The sequence below is a fragment of the Salmo trutta genome, chromosome 28, assembly GCF_901001165.1.
Source record: "Salmo trutta chromosome 28, fSalTru1.1, whole genome shotgun sequence".
Classification (NCBI taxonomy): Eukaryota; Metazoa; Chordata; class Actinopteri; order Salmoniformes; family Salmonidae; genus Salmo; species Salmo trutta.
The window spans coordinates 1534257-1551510 of record NC_042984.1 but is presented as its reverse complement, the minus strand read 5'-3'; the positions used below and the strand labels follow the sequence as shown (position 1 = coordinate 1551510).

Below are 17254 nucleotides of genomic sequence, written 5' to 3'. Positions count from 1 at the left end.
GGGGAGGAGAGAGGGGGGTGGAGGGGAGGAGAGGGGGGTGGAGTGGAGGAGAGGGGGGTGGAGGGGAGGAGAGAGGGGGGTGGAGGGGAGGAGAGAGGGGGTGGAGGGGAGGAGAGGGGGGGGTGGAGGGGAGGAGAGAGGGGGGTGGAGGGGGAGGAGAGAGGGGGGTGGAGGGGAGGAGAGGGGGGGGTGGAGGGGAGGAGAGAGGGGGGGTGGAGGGAGGAGAGAGGGGTGGAGGGGAGGAGAGAGGGGGGTGGAGGGAGGAGAGAGGGGGGTGGAGGGAGGAGAGAGGGGGGTGGAGGGGAGGAGAGAGGGGGGTGGAGGGGAGGAGAGAGGGGGGTGGAGGGGAGGAGAGAGGGGGTGGAGGGGAGGAGAGAGGGGGGTGGAGGGGAGGAGAGGGGGGTGGAGGGGAGGAGAGAGGGGGTGGAGGGGAGGAGAGGGGGGGTGGAGGGGAGGAGAGGGGGGGGTGGAGGAAAGGAGAGAGGGGGGTGGAGGGGAGGAGGGGAGGAGAGGGGGGTGGAGGGGAGGAGAGGGGGTGGAGGGGAGGAGGAGGGGGGGTGGAGTGGAGGAGAGGGGGGTGGAGGGGAGGAGAGAGGGGGGTGGAGGGGAGGAGAGGGGGTGGAGGGGAGGAGAGGGGGGGTGGAGGGGAGCAGAGAGGGGGGTGGAGGGGAGCAGAGAGGGGGGTGGAGGTAAGGGGAAGATCATGGGTGTTGAGAGAACTGGTTGAGTGAGTGTTGCAGCAGAGTCAAGGAGTCACCTGTTTACCAGGTGTAGGTAGGACTATTTAACATGTCATTATGGAGTCACCTGTTTACCAGGTGTTAACCCACTGTTCCTAGGCTGTCGTTGTAAATAAGAATTTGTTCTTAACTGACCTGCCTAGTTATTATAAAGGTAAAACATATAACATGACCTTTTAACTATAAAACAACATGAGCAGGTCTCATTGACAACAATAGCAAAGCAGGCATTGAGACGCAGAACTATGGGCTGGGAATAGACCGTTCAGAAGGAGTTTTAATTCCACCTTTATTTAACCAGGTAGGCTAGTGTTACTCATTTCAGTTTCCCTTTCTAATTTTGTTTATTTATGTTTATTCCACCTTTATTTAACCAGGTAGACCAGTGGAGAACCAGTTCTCATTTACAACAGCTACCTGGCCAAGATAAAGCAAAGCAGTTCGACACATACAACAACAACAGAGTTAAACATGGAGTAAAACAAACATACAGTCAATAATACAGTAGAAAAATAAGTCTATATACAAAGTGAGCAAATGAGGTGAGGAGGTAAGGCAACAAAATGCTTTACAAAAATTACTAAAAAACAGGCCATAGTAGCGAGGTTTGGTGCCACGTTGCTCGTTAGAACTAATAGGAGCTGGCAGGTTGAAAAACGCCCTAAAATAGACTGTTTATTTAGTGATTACTCAAACTATGGCAAGCAACTGGGACATATGGTGATATTATGAAACGGCTCCACGGCGGATGCAATCAACTAGTTTTTAATCAGAAAAAAAATCATTATTAAAAATGTCACCTGTCCAGCCTGCATTAGTAGCCAGTTAATATTTTTAGCATCGTGTAAATCGGAGGGTCAGTTATAAATTAGCCAGTTTTCGCAGCATATCAAATGGATGTGATTAATCAAACCTTAATAATGGATTTAAAATAATCAAACCAATAGTCATATTTACTTACTTTACGTATAAAATAGACACGAAACGTCGATCCGCTCTGGAAGTTGAAACAAAAACGTTAAAGATGAATGCTCTTTTAGTTCTGGTTCTGTTTCTTCTTCTTCTATGGTGAAACTAAAGTTCATTCTACTCCCACCTTTCCATCAACCATAAATGTTGCAGTACAAACATGTCAAGGGAGTGGTATAATGAATAGGAAAAATGGAAATATGTGAAAATTGACATGTTGAGCAAGTTTGGACAGCTCTTTTAATAATTATACTGAAAGAAAACAAGTAAATCAAGTCTTATGTCACATACACATGGTTAGCAGATGTTAATGCGACTGCAGCGAAATGCTTGTGCTTCATACAGTAATATCTAAAATACAACTCTTGAGGGAGAGCAGTAGATCCTGAGGAGGACAGTGTCAGAGGATTTACGTAACAACACCCTGCTAACTCAACTCCCCGTGGAGGTAAAGAGGTATGGGACTGTAGGTGGAGGTATAGAGGTATGGGACTATAGGTGGAGGTATAGAGGTATGGGACTGTAGGTGGAGGTATAGAGGTATGGGACTGTAGGTGGAGATATAGAGGTATGGGACTATAGGTGGAGGTATAGAGGTATGGGACTGTAGGTGGAGGTTTAGAGGTATGGGACTGTAGGTGGAGGTATAGAGGTATGGGACTGTAGGTGGAGGTATAGAGGTATGGGACTGTAGGTGGAGGTATAGAGGTGTGGGACTGTAGGTGGAGGTATAGAGGTATGGGACTGTAGGTGGAGGTATAGAGGTATGGGACTGTAGGTGGAGGTATGGGACTGTAGGTGGAGGTATAGAGGTATGGGACTGTAGGTGGAGGTATAGAGGTATGGGACTGTAGGTGGAGGTATAGAGGTATGGGACTGTAGGTGGAGGTATGGGACTGTAGGTGGAGGTATAGAGGTGTGGGACTGTAGGTGGAGGTATAGAGGTATGGGACTGTAGGTGGAGGTATAGAGGTGTGGGACTGTAGGTGGAGGTATGGGACTGTAGGTGGAGGTATAGAGGTATGGGACTGTAGGTGGAGGTATAGAGGTATGGGACTGTAGGTAGAGGTATGGGACTGTAGGTGGAGGTATGGGACTGTAGGTGGAGGTATAGAGGTATGGGACTGTAGGTGGAGGTATAGAGGTATGGGACTGTAGGTGGAGGTATAGAGGTATGGGACTGTAGGTGGAGGTATGGGACTGTAGGTGGAGGTATAGAGGTGTGGGACTGTAGGTGGAGGTATAGAGGTATGGGACTGTAGGTGGAGGTATAGAGGTGTGGGACTGTAGGTGGAGGTATGGGACTGTAGGTGGAGGTATAGAGGTATGGGACTGGAGGTGGAGGTATAGAGGTATGGGACTGTAGGTGGAGGTATAGAGGTATGGGACTGTAGGTGGAGGTATAGAGGTATGGGACTGTAGGTGGAGGTATAGAGGTATGGGACTGTAGGTGGAGGGATAGAGATATGGGACTGTAGGTGGAGGTATAGAGGTATGGGATTGTAAGTGCGAGTCAAAGCCCCCTCTCTTCCCTGCCTACCCACTACTGACCTAACTAGCACCGCCTGGTGACCTACCCACTACTGACCTAACTAGCACCGCCTGGTGACCTACCCACTACTGACCTAAATAGCACCGCCTGGTGACCTACCCACTACTGACCTAACTAGCACCACCTGGTGACCTACCCACTACTGACCTAACTAGCACCGCCTGGTGACCTACCCACTACTGACCTAACATGCACCGCCTGGTGACCTACCCACTACTGACCTAACTAGCACCACCTGGTGACCTACCCACTCCTGACCTAACTAGCACCACCTGGTGACCTACCCACTACTGACCTAACTAGCACCACCTGGTGACCTACCCACTACTGACCTATCTAGCACCGCCTGGTGACCTACCCACTACTGACCTAACTAGCACCGCCTGGTGGCCTACCCACTACTGACCTAACTAGCACCGCCTGGTGACCTACCCACTACTGACCTAACTAGCACCGCCTGGTGCACTAACTAAAATACAGGGGATGGTCCACCCTGGTCTTACCTAGTGTGTATAGACAATAAATACTACAGGTTATGTATGCCCACAGGCCTCTTGCCTAAGCACTCCCTATGTGCCTTCTCCTTCCCCCCTGGGAACAAATGAAACAGAATAATACAAACATAAGTAATCAATTTCAAGAATCAAAAACACTGCATCCTATTGGCACACATACCTCAGATCAGCAGTTACAAAAATACTTAACAAAACCTGTCTCTCAGCAACAACCGACATACCAAATCTCTCTTAACAACCACCAACACAGGACATACTAATCATCTCTCTACTGAGCAACAGAACACTGGCTTCTACAGCTGGAGAAGGAGTCATACAGCTGGAGAAGGAGTCTAATGGGATACAGCTGGAGAAGGAGTCATACAGCTGGAGAAGGAGTCATACAGCTGGAGGAGTCTAATGGGATACAGCTGGAGAAGGAGTCTAATGGAATACAGCTGGAGAAGGAGTCATACAGCTGGAGAAGGAGTCTAATGGAATACAGCTGGAGGAGGAGTCTAATGGGATACAGCTGGAGAAGGAGTCTAATGGAATACAGCTGGAGAAGGTGTCTAATGGGATACAGCTGGAGAAGGAGTCATACAGCTGGAGAAGGAGTCTAATGGGATACAGCTGGAGGAGGAGTCATACAGCTGGAGAAGGAGTCTGTGAAACAGCTGGAGAAGGAGTCTAATGGGATACAGCTGGAGAAGGAGACTAATGTGATACAGCTGGAGGAGGAGTCATACAGCTGGAGAAGGAGTCTAATGTGATACAGCTGGAGGAGGAGTCATACAGCTGGAGAAGGAGTCTAATGGGATACAGCTGGAGAATGAGTCTAATGGGATACAGCTGGAGAATGAGTCTAATGGGATACAGCTGGAGAAGGAGTCTAATGTGATACAGCTGGAGGAGGAGTCATACAGCTGGAGAAGGAGTCTAATGTTATACAGCTGGAGGAGGAGTCATACAGCTGGAGGAGGAGTCTAATGGGATACAGCTGGAGAAGGAGTCATACAGCTGGAGAAGGTGTCTAATGGGATACAGCTGGAGAAGGAGTCATACAGCTGGAGAAGGAGTCTAATGGGATACAGCTGGAGAAGGTGTCTAATGGGATACAGCTGGAGAAGGAGTCATACAGCTGGAGAAGGAGTCTAATGGGATACAGCTGGAGAAGGAGTCATACAGCTGGAGAAGGAGTCTAATGGGATACAGCTGGAGAAGGAGTCTAATGGGATACAGCTGGAGAAGGAGTCTAATGGGATACAGCTGGAGAAGGAGTCATACAGCTGGAGAAGGAGTCTAATGGGATACAGCTGGAGAAGGTGTCTAATGGGATACAGCTGGAGGAGGAGTCTAATGGGATACAGCTGGAGGAGGAGTCTAATGGGATACAGCTGGAGGAGGAGTCATACAGCAGGAGAAGGAGTCTAATGGGATACAGCTGGAGAAGGAGTCATACAGCTGGAGAAGGTGTCTAATGGGATACAGCTGGAGAAGGAGTCATACAGCTGGAGAAGGAGTCTAATGGGATACAGCTGGAGAAGGTGTCTAATGGGATACAGCTGGAGAAGGAGTCATACAGCTGGAGAAGGAGTCTAATGGGATACAGCTGGAGAAGGAGTCATACAGCTGGAGAAGGAGTCTAATGGGATACAGCTGGAGAAGGAGTCTAATGGGATACAGCTGGAGAAGGAGTCTAATGGGATACAGCTGGAGAAGGAGTCATACAGCTGGAGAAGGAGTCTAATGGGATACAGCTGGAGAAGGTGTCTAATGGGATACAGCTGGAGGAGGAGTCTAATGGGATACAGCTGGAGGAGGAGTCTAATGGGATACAGCTGGAGGAGGAGTCTAATGGGATACAGCTGGAGAAGGAGTCATACAGCTGGAGAAGGAGTCTAATGTGATACAGCTGGAGGAGGAGTCTAATGGAATACAGCTGGAGAAGGAGTCTAATGGGATACAGCTGGAGGAGGAGTCATACAGCTGGAGAAGGAGTCTAATGGGATACAGCTGGAGGAGGAGTCATACAGCTGGAGCAGGAGTCTAATGGGATACAGCTGGAGGAGGAGTCTAATGGGATACAGCTGGAGAAGGAGTCTAATGGGATACAGCTGGAGAAGGAGTCTAATGGGATACAGCTGGAGAAGGAGTCATACAGCTGGAGAAGGAGTCTAATGGGATACAGCTGGAGGAGGAGTCATACAGCTGGAGAAGGAGTCTAATGGGATACAGCTGGAGGAGGAGTCTAATGGGATACAGCTGGAGAAGGAGTCTAATGGGATACAGCTGGAGAAGGAGTCATACAGCTGGAGAAGGAGTCTAATGTGATACAGCTGGAGGAGGAGTCTAATGGGATACAGCTGGAGAAGGAGTCTAATGGAATACAGCTGGAGGAGGAGTCTAATGGGATACAGCTGGAGAAGGAGTCTAATGGGATACAGCTGGAGAAGGAGTATAATGGGATCCAGCTGTATCCTGACGAGGGGACCGGGGTCAGCTCTCCAATCATCGATGGGGCCGACCAATCAGCTGCTTGGGGCAATTTCAGGAAGCCATTTTCCTGAAACAGACACATACAAACAAAAACCACAACACAGGAACTGGGGAAGGTAACAGCAGTAAAGGTGTTGGATTGTAGGAGTGTGAAGGAGGTCAGTAGGTCCATTTGGGTGATTTTGAAGGTGATCCTCTATTGAACTGGGAGCCAGTGGGGTTTGGTGAGCGTGGGGATTCTTGCAGTTGAGTCTTGTTTGAAGTCTGTCCAGTGTTTTGCAGTGTTGAGTGTTTCAGAAAACACTGGTACAGTAGTACAGTTATGTAGAACAATTCTAAAAGCTCTTATATCTCTTTATAGGGTTGTAAAATTCCAGTAAAATTCCCAAAAATGTCCTGCGTATTCCATTCTGATTGCAGGGAATCTTCCAACCGGAATTTTGGAATCTTGCGAGTACAACACTCCATCTCTCCTCTCTCACCGTGATGGTCATTCATTCACTGTTCATTTATATCCACTAGAGGGCAGCAATGTAATGTATTTTAAGTGTTTGTAATATTCCCTACGGAGAAAAATGAACCGCCGAAAAACAATTACAACCATTTCCCAGTTTGACCACAAGGTTTTATGGGTATTATGACAACTCTACTGTGGGGCTCTATAGAGGTCCAGCCACATGCGTACATGCTGATGAATAAAACTGTTGCAGGCCAAAAATGACTGGGAGAAAAATCAAACATTGTAAAATAATGTTTTTTATTCAGTCCATGTAAATACATTTGACCGTCATACTTGTCGGTTTATAGGTTAATTTGCCTAATTTAGTGGAATAAAATTGACCTATGTGTATTTTGATTAGTCATCGTGTATCTTATTTATCCAACAGACCTATCACACAGCATACAGAAGCTATTTAGAGAGGGATTTCTCCTGCTGCTCCTCAGCTGGTGGCTGCTGGAGTAAAACATGAGCTTTTAGAAGACCATTCATCTCAATTGGTAATTGACTGAAGGACGGGAGACAGCTCTTCAAGGTGAACGTGAGACAGCTCTGCAAGGTGAACGGGGGACAGCTCTGCAAGGTGAACGGGGGACAGCTCTGCAAGGTGAACGGGGGACAGCTCTTCAAGGTGAACGTGAGACAGCTCTGCAAGGTGAACGGGAGACAGCTCTTCAAGGTGAACGGGGGACAGCTCTTCAAGGTGAACGTGAGGCAGCTCTTCAAGGTGAACGTGAGACAGCTCTTCAAGGTGAACGGGGGACAGCTCTTCAAGGTGAACGTGAGACAGCTCTTCAAGGTGAACGGGGGACAGCTCTTCAAGGTGAACGGGGGACAGCTCTTCAAGGTGAACGTGAGACAGCTCTTCAAGGTGAACGGGAGGCGGCTCTTCAAGGTGAACGGGAGACAGCTCTTCAAGGTGAACGGGGGGCGGCTCTTCAAGGTGAACGTGAGACAGCTCTTCAAGGTGAACGGGGGACAGCTCTTCAAGGTGAACGGGGGGCGGCTCTTCAAGGTGAACGGGAGACAGCTCTTCAAGGTGAACGGGAGACGGCTCTTCAAGGTGAACGGGGGACAGCTCTGCAAGGTGAACGGGAGACAGCTCTGCAAGGTGAACGGGGGACAGCTCTTCAAGGTGAACGTGAGACAGCTCTGCAAGGTGAACGGGGGACAGCTCTTCAAGGTGAACGGGAGACAGGTCTTCAAGGTGAACGGGAGACGGCTCTTCAAGGTGAACGGGGGACAGCTCTGCAAGGTGAACGGGAGACAGCTCTGCAAGGTGAACGTGAGACAGCTCTGCAAGGTGAACGGGGGACAGCTCTTCAAGGTGAACGGGGGACAGCTCTTCAAGGTGAACGTGAGACAGCTCTGCAAGGTGAACGGGAGACGGCTCTTCAAGGTGAACGGGAGACAGCTCTGCAAGGTGAACGGGGGACAGCTCTTCAAGGTGAACGTGAGACAGCTCTGCAAGGTGAACGGGGGACAGCTCTTCAAGGTGAACGGGAGACAGCTCTTCAAGGTGAACGGGAGACGGCTCTTCAAGGTGAACGGGGGACAGCTCTGCAAGGTGAACGGGAGACAGCTCTGCAAGGTGAACGTGAGACAGCTCTGCAAGGTGAACGGGGGACAGCTCTTCAAGGTGAACGGGGGACAGCTCTTCAAGGTGAACGTGAGACAGCTCTGCAAGGTGAACGGGGGACAGCTCTGCAAGGTGAACGTGAGACAGCTCTTCAAGGTGAACGGGGGACAGCTCTTCAAGGTGAACGGGGGACAGCTCTGCAAGGTGAACGTGAGACAGCTCTTCAAGGTGAACGGGGGACAGCTCTTCAAGGTGAACGTGAGACAGCTCTGCAAGGTGAACGGGAGACAGCTCTTCAAGGTGAACGTGAGACAGCTCTTCAAGGTGAACGGGAGACAGCTCTTCAAGGTGAACGGGAGACAGCTCTTCAAGGTGAACGTGAGACAGCTCTTCAAGGTGAACGTGAGACAGCTCTGCAAGGTGAACGTGAGACAGCTCTGCAAGGTGAACGGGAGACAGCTCTTCAAGGTGAACGTGAGACAGCTCTTCAAGGTGAACGGGAGACAGCTCTTCAAGGTGAACGGGAGACAGCTCTTCAAGGTGAACGGGAGACAGCTCTTCAAGGTGAACGTGAGACAGCTCTTCAAGGTGAACGGGAGACAGCTGTTCAAGGTGAACGGGAGACAGCTCTTCAAGGTGAACGGGAGACAGCTCTTCAAGGTGAACGTGAGACAGCTCTTCAAGGTGAACGTGAGGCAGCTCTTCAAGGTGAACGTGAGACAGCTCTGCAAGGTGAACGGGAGACAGCTCTGCAAGGTGAACGTGAGACAGCTCTGCAAGGTGAACGTGAGACAGCTCTGCAAGGTGAACGTGAGACAGCTCTGCAAGGTGAACGTGAGACAGCTCTTCAAGGTGAACGTGAGACAGCTCTTCAAGGTGAACGTGAGACAGCTCTGCAAGGTGAACGTGAGACAGCTCTGCAAGGTGAACTGGAGACAGCTCTGCAAGGTGAACGGGAGACAGCTCTGCAAGGTGAACGGGAGACAGCTCTGCAAGGTGAACGTGAGACAGCTCTGCAAGGTGAACGTGAGACAGCTCTGCAAGGTGAACGTGAGACAGCTCTTCAAGGTGAACGGGAGGCAGCTCTGCAAGGTGAACGTGAGACAGCTCTTCAAGGTGAACGTGAGACAGCTCTTCAAGGTGAACGTGAGACAGCTCTTCAAGGTGAACGTGAGACAGCTCTTCAAGGTGAACGGGAGGCGGCTCTTCAAGGTGAACGGGAGACAGCTCTTCAAGGTGAACGTGAGACAGCTCTTCAAGGTGAACGGGGGACAGCTCTGCAAGGTGAACGGGAGACAGCTCTTCAAGGTGAACGTGAGACAGCTCTTCAAGGTGAACGTGAGACAGCTCTGCAAGGTGAACGGGGGACAGCTCTTCAAGGTGAACGTGAGACAGCTCTTCAAGGTGAACGTGAGACAGCTCTGCAAGGTGAACGGGGGACAGCTCTTCAAGGTGAACGGGGGACAGCTCTTCAAGGTGAACGGGGGGCGGCTCTTCAAGGTGAACGGGAGACAGCTCTTCAAGGTGAACGGGAGACGGCTCTTCAAGGTGAACGGGGGACAGCTCTGCAAGGTGAACGGGAGACAGCTCTGCAAGGTGAACGGGGGACAGCTCTTCAAGGTGAACGTGAGACAGCTCTGCAAGGTGAACGGGGGACAGCTCTTCAAGGTGAACGGGAGACAGGTCTTCAAGGTGAACGGGAGACGGCTCTTCAAGGTGAACGGGGGACAGCTCTGCAAGGTGAACGGGAGACAGCTCTGCAAGGTGAACGTGAGACAGCTCTGCAAGGTGAACGGGGGACAGCTCTTCAAGGTGAACGGGGGACAGCTCTTCAAGGTGAACGTGAGACAGCTCTGCAAGGTGAACGGGAGACGGCTCTTCAAGGTGAACGGGAGACAGCTCTGCAAGGTGAACGGGGGACAGCTCTTCAAGGTGAACGTGAGACAGCTCTGCAAGGTGAACGGGGGACAGCTCTTCAAGGTGAACGGGAGACAGCTCTTCAAGGTGAACGGGAGACGGCTCTTCAAGGTGAACGGGGGACAGCTCTGCAAGGTGAACGGGAGACAGCTCTGCAAGGTGAACGTGAGACAGCTCTGCAAGGTGAACGGGGGACAGCTCTTCAAGGTGAACGGGGGACAGCTCTTCAAGGTGAACGTGAGACAGCTCTGCAAGGTGAACGGGGGACAGCTCTGCAAGGTGAACGTGAGACAGCTCTTCAAGGTGAACGGGGGACAGCTCTTCAAGGTGAACGGGGGACAGCTCTGCAAGGTGAACGTGAGACAGCTCTTCAAGGTGAACGGGGGACAGCTCTTCAAGGTGAACGTGAGACAGCTCTGCAAGGTGAACGGGAGACAGCTCTTCAAGGTGAACGTGAGACAGCTCTTCAAGGTGAACGGGAGACAGCTCTTCAAGGTGAACGGGAGACAGCTCTTCAAGGTGAACGTGAGACAGCTCTTCAAGGTGAACGTGAGACAGCTCTGCAAGGTGAACGTGAGACAGCTCTGCAAGGTGAACGGGAGACAGCTCTTCAAGGTGAACGTGAGACAGCTCTTCAAGGTGAACGGGAGACAGCTCTTCAAGGTGAACGGGAGGCAGCTCTTCAAGGTGAACGGGAGACAGCTCTTCAAGGTGAACGTGAGACAGCTCTTCAAGGTGAACGGGAGACAGCTGTTCAAGGTGAACGGGAGACAGCTCTTCAAGGTGAACGGGAGACAGCTCTTCAAGGTGAACGTGAGACAGCTCTTCAAGGTGAACGTGAGGCAGCTCTTCAAGGTGAACGTGAGACAGCTCTGCAAGGTGAACGGGAGACAGCTCTGCAAGGTGAACGTGAGACAGCTCTGCAAGGTGAACGTGAGACAGCTCTGCAAGGTGAACGTGAGACAGCTCTGCAAGGTGAACGTGAGACAGCTCTTCAAGGTGAACGTGAGACAGCTCTTCAAGGTGAACGTGAGACAGCTCTGCAAGGTGAACGTGAGACAGCTCTGCAAGGTGAACGGGAGACAGCTCTGCAAGGTGAACGGGAGACAGCTCTGCAAGGTGAACGGGAGACAGCTCTGCAAGGTGAACGTGAGACAGCTCTGCAAGGTGAACGTGAGACAGCTCTGCAAGGTGAACGTGAGACAGCTCTTCAAGGTGAACGGGAGGCAGCTCTGCAAGGTGAACGTGAGACAGCTCTTCAAGGTGAACGTGAGACAGCTCTTCAAGGTGAACGTGAGACAGCTCTTCAAGGTGAACGTGAGACAGCTCTTCAAGGTGAACGGGAGGCGGCTCTTCAAGGTGAACGGGAGACAGCTCTTCAAGGTGAACGTGAGACAGCTCTTCAAGGTGAACGGGGGACAGCTCTGCAAGGTGAACGGGAGACAGCTCTTCAAGGTGAACGTGAGACAGCTCTTCAAGGTGAACGTGAGACAGCTCTGCAAGGTGAACGGGGGACAGCTCTTCAAGGTGAACGTGAGACAGCTCTTCAAGGTGAACGTGAGACAGCTCTGCAAGGTGAACGGGGGACAGCTCTTCAAGGTGAACGGGAGACAGCTCTGCAAGGTGAACGGGGGACAGCTCTTCAAGGTGAACGGGAGACGGCTCTGCAAGGTGAACGGGAGGCAGCTCTGCAAGGTGAACGGGAGGCGGCTCTTCAAGGTGAACGGGAAGCGGCTCTTCAAGGTGAACGGGGGGCGGCTCTTCAAGGTGAACGGGGGACAGCTCTTCAAGGTGAACGGGAGGCGGCTCTTCAAGGTGAACGGGAGGCAGCTCTTCAAGGTGAACGGGGGACAGCTCTGCAAGGTGAACGGGAGGCAGCTCTTCAAGGTGAACGGGAGGCGTCTCTTCAAGGTGAACGGGAGGCAGCTCTTCAAGGTGAACGGGGGACAGCTCTGCAAGGTGAACGGGAGGCAGCTCTTCAAGGTGAACGGGAGGCGGCTCTTCAAGGTGAACGGGAGACGGCTCTTCAAGGTGAACGTGAGACAGCTCTTCAAGGTGAACGGGAGACAGCTCTGCAAGGTGAACGGGAGGCGGCTCTTCAAGGTGAACGGGAGACGGCTCTTCAAGGTGAACGGGGGACAGCTCTTCAAGGTGAACGGGAGACAGCTCTGCAAGGTGAACGGGAGACAGCTCTTCAAGGTGAACGTGAGACAGCTCTTCAAGGTGAACGTGAGACAGCTCTGCAAGGTGAACGGGGGACAGCTCTTCAAGGTGAACGGGAGACGGCTCTTCAAGGTGAACGGGAGACAGCTCTTCAAGGTGAACGTGAGACAGCTCTTCAAGGTGAACGTGAGACAGCTCTTCAAGGTGAACGGGAGGCGGCTCTTCAAGGTGAACGGGAGACAGCTCTTCAAGGTGAACGTGAGACAGCTCTTCAAGGTGAACGGGAGGCGGCTCTGCAAGGTGAACGGGAGACAGCTCTTCAAGGTGAACGTGAGACAGCTCTTCAAGGTGAACGGGGGACAGCTCTGCAAGGTGAACGGGAGACAGCTCTTCAAGGTCAACGTGAGACAGCTCTTCAAGGTGAACGTGAGACAGCTCTGCAAGGTGAACGGGGGACAGCTCTTCAAGGTGAACGTGAGACAGCTCTTCAAGGTGAACGTGAGACAGCTCTGCAAGGTGAACGGGGGACAGCTCTTCAAGGTGAACGGGAGACAGCTCTGCAAGGTGAACGGGGGACAGCTCTTCAAGGTGAACGGGAGACGGCTCTGCAAGGTGAACGGGAGGCAGCTCTGCAAGGTGAACGGGAGGCGGCTCTTCAAGGTGAACGGGAAGCGGCTCTTCAAGGTGAACGGGGGGCGGCTCTTCAAGGTGAACGGGGGACAGCTCTTCAAGGTGAACGGGAGGCGGCTCTTCAAGGTGAACGGGAGGCAGCTCTTCAAGGTGAAAGGGGGACAGCTCTGCAAGGTGAACGGGAGGCAGCTCTTCAAGGTGAACGGGAGGCGGCTCTTCAAGGTGAATGGGAAGCGGCTCTTCAAGGTGAACGGGAGGCGGCTCTTCAAGGTGAACGGGGGACGGCTCTTCAAGGTGAACGGGGGACGGCTCTTCAAGGTGAACGGGGGACAGCTCTTCAAGGTGAACGGGAGACAGCTCTTCAAGGTGAACGGGAGACAGCTCTTCAAGGTGAACGGGAGGCAGGTCTTCAAGGTGAACGGGAGGCAGCTCTTCAAGGTGAACGGGAGGCAGCTCTTCAAGGTGAACGGGAGGCAGCTCTTCAAGGTGAACGGGGGACAGCTCTTCAAGGTGAACGGGGGACAGCTCTTCAAGGTGAACGGGAGGCGGCTCTTCAAGGTGAACGGGAGGCAGCTCTGCAAGGTGAACGGGAGGCGGCTCTGCAAGGTGAACGGGAGGCAGCTCTTCAAGGTGAACGGGAGGCAGCTCTTCAAGGTGAACGGGAAGCAGCTCTTCAAGGTGAACGGGGGACAGCTCTTCAAGGTGAACGGGGGACAGCTCTTCAAGGTGAACGGGGGACAGCTCTTCAAGGTGAACGGGGGACAGCTCTTCAAGGTGAACGGGAGGCAGCTCTTCAAGGTGAACGGGAGGCAGCTCTTCAAGGTGAACGGGGGACAGCTCTTCAAGGTGAACGGGAGGCAGCTCTTCAAGGTGAACGGGAGGCAGCTCTTCAAGGTGAACGGGAGACAGCTCTTCAAGGTGAACGGGGGACAGCTCTTCAAGGTGAACGGGAGGCAGCTCTTCAAGGTGAACGGGAGGCAGCTCTTCAAGGTGAACGGGAGACAGCTCTTCAAGGTGAACGGGGGACAGCTCTTCAAGGTGAACGGGAGGCAGCTCTGCAAGGTGAACGGGAGGCGGCTCTGCAAGGTGAACGGGAGGCAGCTCTTCAAGGTGAACGGGGGACAGCTCTTCAAGGTGAACGGGGGACAGCTCTTCAAGGTGAACGGGAGGCAGCTCTGCAAGGTGAACGGGGGACAGCTCTTCAAGGTGAACGTGAGACAGCTCTTCAAGGTGAACGGGAGGCAGTTCTTCAAGGTGAACGGGAGGCAGCTCTTCAAGGTGAACGGGAGGCAGCTCTTCAAGGTGAACGGGAGGCAGCTCTTCAAGGTGAACGGGAGGCGGCTCTTCAAGGTGAACGGGAGGCGGCTCTTCAAGGTGAACGGGAGGCGGCTCTTCAAGGTGAACGGGAGGCGGCTCTTCAAGGTGAACGGGAGGCAGCTCTTCAAGGTGAACGGGAGGCAGCTCTTCAAGGTGAACGGGAGGCGGCAGGCAACAGGCCATCAGCACGTCACGCACCACTTTACAATGTGAGCTGGAGGCAGTAGACGTTTTGAAAACATACATCATTCTTTGAATCCTGAATGTTTAATTTCCTATTATGAGGCATGTCTTATCTTGCTTTATAGTAGCCTATAGGCTAAATCTGACCGTGGAGCCAATTATTTTATCAAGACTTCACAGACAGGCGGGTAAGTTTCAAGTTTGGGGAAGTTTGCAATTTATCCTATCATTTCTACCATTGTGTGTGCCAGTTATGATTTCAGATGCTCATTTTCAGGGAACAGTTTTATTTCAATAATAATTTGATCAAAATCAAATCATATAGATCTGAATTAAAATGATAATCTAAAAAGTTAAGTCAATCAATCAAATTTATTAATAAAGCCCTTTTTACATCTGCAGATGTCACCCTTCCCCAGTCCCCACACCAACCCTCCCCAGTCCCCACACCAACCCTCCCCAGTCCCCACACCAACCCTCCCCAGTCCCCACACCAATCCTCCCCAGTCCCCACAAACACACCAACTGTCCCCACACCAATCCTCCCCAGTCCCCACAACCACACCAACCCCAGTCCCCACACCAACTGTCCCCACAACTACACCAACCCTCCCCAGTCCCCACAACCACACCAACCCTCCCCACACCAACCCTCCCCAGTCCCCACACCAACCCTCCACAGTCCCCAGTCCCCACACCAACCGTCTCCACAACCACACCAACCCTCCCCAGTCCCCAGTCCCCACAACCACACCAACCCTCCCCAGTCCCCACAACCACACCAACCCTCCCCAGTCCCCAGTCCCCACACCAACCCTCCCCAGTCCCCACACCAACCCTCCCCAGTCCCCACACCAACCCTCCACAGTCCCCAGTCCCCACACCAACCGTCTCCACAACCACACCAACCCTCCCCAGTCCCCAGTCCCCACAACCACACCAACCCTCCCCAGTCCCCACAACCACACCAACCCTCCCCAGTCCCCAGTCCCCACACCAACCCTCCCCAGTCCCCACACCAACCCTCCCCAGTCCCCACACCAACCCTCCCAGTCCCCACACCAACCCTTCCCAGTCCCCACACCAACCATCCCCAGTCCCCACACCAATCCTCCCCAGTCCCCACAACCACACCAACCCCAGTCCCCACACCAACTGTCCCCACAACTACACCAACCCTCCCCAGTCCCCACACCAACCCTCCCCAGTCCCCACAACCACACCAACCCTCCCCACACCAACCCTCCACAGTCCCCACAATCACACCAAACCTCCCCAGTCCCCACACCAACCCTCCCCAGTCCCCACAACCACACCAACCCACCCCACACCAACCCTCCCCAGTCCCCACAATCACACGAACCAGTCCCCAGTCCCCACAATCACACCAACCCTCCCCAGTCCCCACAACTACACCAACCCCAGTCCCCACACCAACTGGTTGGGGGGAGAGAGGAGAAGAGGGAGTGGGTGAGGGGGGGTGGTGGGGAGGAGAGGGGAGAAGAGGGGGTAGGTGAAGATTGGGGAGGGGGATGGTGGGGAGGAGGGGGGAGAGAGGAGGAAGAGAGGGGGGGAGGTGAGGAAAGCAGAGTTGTAGTTGAGTCAGTAAATTACCTCCCCTCTACTCACTAATTTACTCTCTCACCTGGTGCATGTATTGTGAGTAGTCCACTCCTATGAGTCTCCCAGTAGGTTCTGTCAGCAGTGTGGCTGCAGCCTCCAGACCCAGTCCTGGCCCGTGGCCCAGCTCTAACACTGTATCTCCAGGCTGGATCCCAGACAGAGACACTGCACTCTCCTCTAACATCTTGTTGTGATACTTCAGGAACTTCGTGATCAGCCAACCATACACTGACCGGGTGGGATGACCCAACTGCTGCCCCAGCTGTGTGTGTGTGGAGGGGTGTGTGTGTGTGTGTGGAGGGGTGTGTGTGAGGATGGGTGTGTGTGCGTGCTTGCGTTTGTTGGGAGGGGTGTTTGTGTGTGTGTGAGAGAGAGGAATGTAACTGTATGCTTGTTTTGATAAAGCAAAAAGTGTTAAAACAAATAACTTGCCAATGAGACTTCTACATAGAAATATGTTAACATGTTAAGTTAGCACCATGAGATAGCCTAAGCTATATTGGAGCATTATACAATTATTATTTACATGAATGTAATTTAAACAATAACTTTGTCTCTCTCTCAATCGAATGATCAAAGATTGAAACTCAAAACAGCTTTCTGTCTGGCAATGAGAGCACTGTATCTGTCGGCAGAGCAGGCATGGCTTCGACCCGAATAAACCGTACTCTTGACAAATTAAAAAAACACAACATGAGAGGCTACGTTGCCACTTTCAAAACAACTAGGAACTCTGGGGAGGAACTAGCTTTGACTGGGAAAATCGATTTGGACGGTCATCAACCTGGAAACTCTGGCTTCTGTCGTGCCGTGCTGCCCTGTTCTGAGACAATTGTAATTTTCCTAAGTCCCTCTCTGTGATAGCTAATACCTAACCACACGAATGAACAGTAGTCCAGGTGCAACAAAACTAGGGCCTGTAGGACCTGCCTTGTTGATAGTGCTGTTAAGAAGGTAGAAACCAGGGCCTGTAGGACCTGCCTTGTTGAAAGTGTTGTTAAGAAGGTAGAAACTAGGGCCTGTAGGACCTGCCTTGTTGATAGTGTTGTTAAGAAGGTAGAAACTAGGGCCTGTAGGACCTTCCTTGTT

The 17254-nt window shown here is 52.4% G+C and overlaps 1 protein-coding gene across 1 annotated transcript in view; it reads right to left on the bottom strand.

The window, feature by feature from the left end:
* Positions 1-16459, bottom strand: part of LOC115165255 (uncharacterized methyltransferase YdaC) — an 18588-nt gene extending 2129 nt beyond the window's left edge. Inside the window, exon 1 of the mRNA XM_029718257.1 lies at positions 16260-16459. Within this exon, the coding sequence (XP_029574117.1) occupies positions 16260-16349 (90 nt within the window). The 5' untranslated portion in view covers positions 16350-16459. The remainder of the gene's footprint in view (positions 1-16259) is intronic.
* Positions 16460-17254: the final 795 nt, after the last annotated feature.